At 41.9% G+C, this 8,058-nt stretch overlaps 1 protein-coding gene across 1 annotated transcript; it reads right to left on the bottom strand.

Moving 5' to 3' along the window:
- Positions 1-2,310: 2,310 nt before the first annotated feature.
- SLITRK1 (SLIT and NTRK like family member 1) lies at positions 2,311-7,580 on the bottom strand. The gene has a single exon (XM_019629468.1). The coding sequence runs from the start codon at positions 6,644-6,646 to the stop codon at positions 4,556-4,558; it is 2,091 nt and encodes a 696-aa protein (XP_019485013.1). The 5' UTR covers positions 6,647-7,580; the 3' UTR covers positions 2,311-4,555.
- Positions 7,581-8,058: the final 478 nt, after the last annotated feature.

The raw sequence follows: 8,058 nt of genomic DNA, 5'->3' as shown, positions 1-8,058 counted from the left end.
AACACTTAATTTGTTATTATCTTAACTATTTAATTTTTTCTGAAACCCACTCAAATTTTGATAGGCCATCACAGAGTCAATATTGGTTCAGGTTTCAGGATTGTTCTGTTTGTAACATGTGCTTTCATGAAACCATTTAGTGGCATTTCTTTAAGTTTGAACACCAAGAAGAAAGTCCTGCATGTCCTGTGTGTTACTTTTTATAATAAAAAATTTTAGCAACTTTATAGAGGGGAGAAAATGCCAGGGGATTATGTGAAATTTATTTAATTTAGCCTTCTTTGTTTTATGGTTTAGGGCCACACTGAAACCATATAATTTAAAAATCTTGAGTATGCATTTCCTATATCTGGTGATATTATACAGAATTGATCTTTTAAAAATTAAATATGTTACATTTGGAATACATTGAAATAAGAGAGAAAATGGACCAAAAATTAATAATTGCTAAAACTCATTCTTTAGCACATTTCATGTATCCATTTTTTTCTTCAAATAAGCATACAAATAAAAAAATATTTATAAATCAGATAGCAAAAGAGCAGAATTAGAAACTACTCTATTTAATATTCTACCAACACATTAAAAACACACACTTCTGTGTTCACCCTTGCAAATTTGTCCATCTCTCTGTACATACCAATAACATTTATTAGCAACATAGAAAAAGCTAATTTAACAAACTGTTCTTGGAATCACCAATATAACTTTAATAATTATTAAAATGCCTGACTATTCTAATTAAATCTGATATAAATACTGTTAAGAAAAAAGAATCCTGTTATGTTACTGTTAGATCAGCTATTCCAGCTTCCTCCTGGGTAAACATGTAAAAATGCATAAACAATAAATTTCTATGGCAACAACTTAAATTCTAAGATATTCTTAGTTACAGCAGAAGCCACAGAAGCTATTACCTTCTTTAAAGCAATGAAACTAAATAAGATATTTCCTTCTTTCCTCCTTTTCCATCTGGCTCAACTAAAATCTCTTTAACTTTGGTGAATTACAGGATGATTTATCCTTTGGATGATTTATCCAAAACAAGATATCTCAACTAAAGCAAATGGTAACTACAATTATACAAGAATTTTATGCAAAGATAAAACAAAAACAAGAAGCTAAGCACATCTAAATGACAGTTATATGGTAAGACCATATGTATTATGTATCTTGCAAACCAAACTAATTATATTAATATATTAATACTTACAATGAGTGTTCTTATATATGAGTCATTGGACATCTTTCCTAAATAATTTTAACATTTATTATTATATATTAAATGTTTGATAATCCTAATAGTTTAGAATTCATATATAAATTAGATTTATTGATTTGAATTTTTATAATTCATAAATTCAAATAGAATATTCATCTTTTTTCTTATATGTTTAATCTTATACACTCTTGGAGAGCACACTAATGTTATCTTTTCTAAATGTAGGACAATTTTCTTTGGTGCAAGACATACTGGAAATACCAAGGGCCACCAAAGCATAGTCAATTAAGAAGATACAACCTGCCCCTTAATTTGTTATATTGTATTTTTACAGCTATCTATGTTTTCAAGAATAGCTTTCTTGAAGAGGTTATCAGGTAAATATATATGACTACTCCATTCAAAGAATGAGGTGTTGGAGTTTAAATCCAGCTCCGCTATTTAGCAGGTTCCAATTGATTTATTGTTTACTCTCCTTAAGCCCCATTTTCTCATTGATATAATGAAAATAGCAGTATCTTATAAAATTATACTGTGGTCGTGAGGGTTAAGTTAAATAATAATGTAAACCCCTTAGCACATGCCTAGTATATAATGACTACTGAAAAACCATTGAAGCTAATATTTAAAAAATAATTATACCTGTTTAACCTTATCTTCTATAGTATAATTTCTTTTTAATTAGCATGAAGAAACATTCCTGCCCCAGTGCACACCTTCTAGGAGAAATTCTTGTTTCTTGACTTAGATTAATTATGCATCAGTTTTTAAAAATACTATCATAACTCACTAGGTATTTTTTGTTGTGTTACTTTCTACCAGAGACTTAGAACATCTACCATCTTTTCTTTTTCTTCTAGGGTCACAATATTGTTGAATACATGACTCTTCCCCTCCCTCTACTCTTCTACCACAAATAAATCTGTTGTTCATTTACCAGGAAACCAGTTTTACTTCCCATAACAGGAATTAAGGCCTTCATACGAAAATAAACAAAAAAACAACCCATAATATCCGTAGGTGACAATTTTAACACTATGAAATGTAGTCCACAAACAAAAGAATCAAGAGAGGAAATGATGAATGGCCTTAGGAATAGTCATAAAGATTTTATTTTAAAAAGCATTAAAATAAATAATACATACTCCAGAACATCACTGTTCTGGGAAATTATTTCTCTTTAAGATATGAGTTCTAGAAGGCAAATCTTCTTACAACTGCTTTAGGGGCTTTCATTAGCTGATTTACAATCCTATAATTTGTTTTTCCCCCTGTGGTCTGCAGTCTTTTAACATTCTCAAGGGTGGATATGTGGTGGAATGCAGGCCCCATCAACATGTGTACTTTTGTTTGCTTTTTGTCGCTTAACTGCTGATAAAAATGGACTGCTTAGAGATCCCAGAGGAATATGATTGAGGCCAGAGTTACACTGGCTCATAAAATTCAAACCCAAACCGTTCAATGCTGTTCTTGTTAATTACTGGGCCACAACCCAAAATCCCAATGATGGGAGAGAAACACTTCTTTAGGATAATGATTGATTTCCATAAAGATAAGTGTTTTAACAAATTTTAATACGCAGTTGCTGGGGCAGGGAGGGTGGGTGGGCACTAATTAGTTTTACCATTTTCAGCAGATGTTGAATTCAAAACGCCAGCAGCATCTCAAATGCCACTCATTAGGGTTGTCTTTCATCGAAGAGTGCTGACCAATGAAATCTCCACTCTGTTTAATGAGACCGATCTAGGCAGAGTCAATTAAATCAAATCTCTACTAACATCCTTAATATATCTGCAGTGTGTGCAGCAGCAGCAGCAGCAGCAGCAGCAGCAGCAGCAGGAGGAGGGATTTCCAGTATTAATAAAGGGATTCACTGCCGCATAAGGAGCGGGAGAAAAAGGGAGGGCGCTGTTGGGGGAAGACCTCACTTCAGCCACAGGAAAGGCTGGAAAACTCCAGGTGGGGTTGGAGGGGGAAGGGAACTACTTAAAAGGTAAAAAGCCAAGTAAGAGGATTAGAGAAGGAGCCTTAAAGTAGCTCCAGGAAGGATCCACCCCCAACTGTGCCCCTCCCCCGTCCCTTCCACCGCAAATCCAATTTACCAGTTGCAAATATGAAGCTGGAAAAATGTAAGGACCCAGAGTTGAAAACATTTTCACTTTAATACTGAAAAAATATGCCATTATAAAATCCTCGAATAGAATTAGTAAGTTTCACGTGCCTCCTCGGTTTTTTTTTTCCTACTTTGTAAGTAAGATTTACACCAGCACAGAATTGCTACCGTAGGATCGCAGCCTAAGCACTAGAGTGACATTAATTGGTCATGCTTAACTGCCTCAAAATCTTTCGTTTTTTTTTAATAATTACACTGATACTATAATAGAAATCATGGAGACTTATTTTACATTCAGATGGAAGGCATTATTGGATATGTATAGAAAAATATTCCCCCTCCAAAACAAACAAACAAAAAAAATCACCATCAAAATAAAAGAACGAACCCAAAACAACCCATAAAACGTCTCAACAAAATACATTTTTAACTCATAAAATGGACTGATGACTAGCCATGCAAATGTCTTAAATAAAACCTTTACATTTCTTTTTCACAGTAAACGAACGCTCTGAACTGCCTACCGATCACAAATAATGGCGAAATGGCACTTTCTGATTATACTGTATTTTGTTTATAGAAAGTTTGATACGATGGGACTTATCAGGTAAGAGGGTGGGTGCTGTGAACGTGACGCCGTCTCCAGCCGCCGGGGAGGGCAGCGTCCCTGGAGCGCGTGGATTCCATGCGAGCCATGCAGCACTTTTTGTTTTTCTCAGAAGTCAGTTATTTATTTACAATACATTCATGCCTTCGTGCAACTGCCCTTCCCTGCGTAGCCAACAGGGAGCCATCACGCCCCCCTCCTCGCGGGGCTAATCCACAGGGGAAAAATAGATATCTATCTCTCTATATAGATGTGGGTATATGTATATATGTATAGGACCACGACAGCCCTCCTCACCAGCCCCTCCTCAGAGTGGGAGCACATTGCCAGTTCTTAGACCAGGCCCCCTGGTGGGCTGTGTCGAAAGGGGCTCGCAGCAGAGAGCGATTTGGCACCGCGATCCCAGCCACAGCCTGCTCTTTGTTCCCAAAACGGAGCTAAGGGATCAGACCTTCTCGGTACAGCGAGTTCATAGTTTGTTTATTTATGTCGATCAAGACTTGGGGCGCGCTGGACTAGGGGCAGGGCTTCTCTGACCCCTGGGATGCTGGCCGGGGTCGGGTTTGGGGGCATGGTCTTTCCCCCTCCCCTGCTCTACCCGGGTTGGGGAGTCTTAGTCTGAGAGCGAGTGGGAGCCACAGTCATACACTCTGTGGGCACCATCTGCGTTGTAAGGCCCATTGTGCCAGTACGAAGAGTCACAGACTGTCTGTAGGGAATTAATTTCGGACGCCGAGGAGTTGGCGTCCCTCCTTTTAGACCGCTTTCGATTCCTCAGGATGAACACCAGCATGCCCACCACAGTGAAGGCAGAGGTGACAAACACCAGCAGCAGTCCTGGGACCAACACGGAGATGGACACCCTGCTCGTGTCTAGGTAGGAGTTGGAGCGCGTCCCGGTCTCCGCCAACCCAGTGCTGTTTTTACTGTGTGAAGTTAACGTGGGCGAGATTCTCGCGTACAGCTGGGGGCAGATCTCGTCATTGGAGAGGAGCATGAAATCCTTCCTAAAGAAGTTCACTGGAGTCTCACACTTGAGGTCGCTCATCAGCACTTCGGAACCCAGGCGTTCTGCCCATTGCTTGAAAGGCACAATGGTGCAGGAGCACTCCCAGGGGTTTCCGTGCAGGTCTATCTGGATGATGGAAGTTAACTGGTCCAGCACCCCTGCCACCGGGAGGTACATGAAGTAATTGTTGTGGAGGCTGAGCTTAGAGAGCGAGACCCCAGCAAACACATCCACGGGTAGGGACCTCAGCAAGTTGTTGTTGAGAATGAGGATCCTCAGTTTAGGCATGGCATGGAAGGTGCCCGGAAGGATGAGCTGAATTGCGTTGTACTCCACGTTCAGGTACTCGAGGTTTTGCAGCCCGGCAAATTTCTCCCGGGACAGCGTGTCCAGGTAATTACTATCCATATACAGCCACCTGAGGTCCAAAAGGTTCTTAAAAGTGTTGTTTTCTACGGTAGCGATGTTATTGTTGCCAAGATCCAACAGAATGAGATTCTTGTAATCCACAAAGTGCGATTTTCGGATGCTATGGATCTTGTTATCTCGCAGGAAAAGCTCCTGCACGTTGAGGAGCTTGGGCTTCAAATCAGCCAAGCTGCTCACGTTCCGGTTGTTGCAGTTCATTTTTAAACCCGACCCTGGGATGTGGTCGCAGCTGCAGCCCCCGGGGCAAGGCATGCCATTGGCTGGGGGTTTGTTTCTGGCGTTGCCTGTCGCGATTGCTGCCGTAGGTCTGATTTTGATCTGCCAGTTGCCTGGGATCTTTGTACCTCCGTTTGGAGCAGACCCTGGGGTGGCGTGATCCTCTTGACCATTTGTCTTGAAAGGAGTTGGCAGGGGGCCAGGAGCGAAGGTCTCTTCTTGGGCAGGGGGCGCTGGGAGACTAGAATCCACTCTGTTTTTCAAAGGACACAAGTCCTGTTCAGTGGTTTCATTGAGGTCTTTCCCCTGCAGTCTAGTGGGGGCTTCGCAGACCACTCTGCCGATCAGGGCATTTTTGGGAATGTTTTCCAGCCATTCTTTCAGGGAGAGCAGATCACAGGTGCAGTCCCAAGGGTTATCCTCCAGCAGGATCTCGGCAATGCCAGGGATTTGCTCCAAAACCTCCTCATAGGGCAGCGTTTTCAGTCTGTTCCCCCGGAGGTCGAGGTGGGTGATGGGCACATACTGGAATACGTTGGCAGGTAGTGTGCTGATAAGATTGTCATTTAAAATGAGTACCTCCAGCTTGTTCAAGTCCTGGAAGGCTCCGGGATCTATATCCCGTAACAAATTAAAATCAGCCTGGAGATATTCCAGATCGTCCAGCCCCAGAAAAGTCTGCTTCCGAAAAGATTTGATCTTGTTGTTATTGATGTGCAGCCTTTTCACCAGCTGCAGCCCCAGAAAAGCCCCGGGAACGATTTCATGCAAGCCATTGTTTTCCATGTGCAAACTAACCGCATTATAAAAGTTAGCAAACTCATTAGGGAAAAGTCGAGTGAGGGAATTGCCATGCAGAAATAGATGGTAAAACTGGGAAGTCGGGGCAGTGAAACGCTGCAGACTCGTAAAGCCCTTTTTTTCACAGTCTACGTGGAGGTCCCCTTCTATCTCATTGCAGGAACAGATCTTCTCTTTGCAAACGTCCCCTGTAACGTTTCCAGCAGCAAAACAAAGAGACGTCTCCAGCAACAGAATCCAAAGCAGCATTTTTAAAGCGAGCAATTCATCCCGATCTCATGACAAAGTAACAGCGACCATCCTGCTCGCCACAGACACAATTCAAGTTCATTTAGTGCTCCAATGTCCGAACCCAGGGAAGGAGAAGAAAAGGGTTTGGGGGGGTGGGGGTGGATTCCTTCTTCCCTAGCCCCCCACCCCGCACTGCAATAACCCAGGCGCCAGTCAATAATTATATCCACAAACTATCCAGGCACGTAGTGCAAGGCAAGCAAAAAAAAAAAAAAAAGTAGGAAAATAACCCCACTCCCTCTCAACCCTTAAAAGAAGTTAAATATATACGTATAAATTAAAATTGCACCCTTACAGAATCTTGTCTAGTGGTCCTCACTAATCAGGAAAGGAACAATGCTAGTAATTAGAAGCAAGTGCATGTTAGAGAAACAAGCAGAGGGTTTGCAGCGTAGTACAGGCGCACTGCCTGTGCATGGCTGTGCGTCGGACTGACCTTGCCTCTTTGATACAAAGCAGGGTTTTCGCCGGCTTCTGTTGTGGAGGCTGCTGATGGAGTTCTTACTGTGGCTGAGGGTTGCCCAGAAGTACCCCCCCCGAGGTGCTGTCCAGTCCCCCCGGTGCTGAAATCACGCCCGACGAAAGGACTCACGCTGCCGAGCCAATGGCGCTGGAAAATTTCCGCAATCGCTGCGTTTTGTGGCTGTCCATCTCTTTCCTTTCCTCCCCTTCGGTCCTCTTCAGCCTCTTTTCCTGAGCTCCGGATCTCGGTTACTAGCTCTTTTCTTGTTCTCCTTCTCTTTCTTCTGCTCTTTCGGAATTACGTGGAGTGGGTGGAGAGCGGGGGGCGAGTTGTCTGAGGGAGGGAGAGAGCGCGAGAATGGGGAGGAGGGGGAAGAAGAGAGTTGCTAAGAAGCTCTGCTCGTTCCAGCCTGGTGCACTCTGAAAGATCTGACACCCTCTGCTGATCTGCAGTAGCAAAAATCCATCTGGTGAGGGAATGCTGAAGGGAAAAAAAAATCAATTCACGTACAGGGCAAGCGTTAAAAATATGGGCATTAAAGGCTGTCGATCCACATAGATGCTTTTATTTTAAATGGATTATTTAATTCTTTTTGCGTGCCGGAAACTTTACCCTTTCCTTCCCTTAATGACCTCACAACCCCCACTAGCTCCAGCGTTTAGAAAGGAGTGCTTTTAAAACATTTATTTTCCAATGGCTTGAATAAAATTAGTGTCAGGGTGTCAAGCGAACAGCAATTTGTGGTAATTATACTGCACGCCATTTTCATCGGTGCTTTAAATTCATTTCTTCCGTTTCTGCAGCACAGCGTGTTTTAAGGTTTTTGATGTCTTTCAAACCGTTTTTTATTTGGCATGTTCAAAGTGGGTATTTGAAACATATTAATATCATATATTTCACATAATAG

The sequence above is a fragment of the Hipposideros armiger genome, unplaced genomic scaffold, assembly GCF_001890085.2.
Source record: "Hipposideros armiger isolate ML-2016 unplaced genomic scaffold, ASM189008v1 scaffold_858, whole genome shotgun sequence".
Classification (NCBI taxonomy): Eukaryota; Metazoa; Chordata; class Mammalia; order Chiroptera; family Hipposideridae; genus Hipposideros; species Hipposideros armiger.
This window is presented reverse-complemented; position numbering and strand designations above follow the sequence as displayed.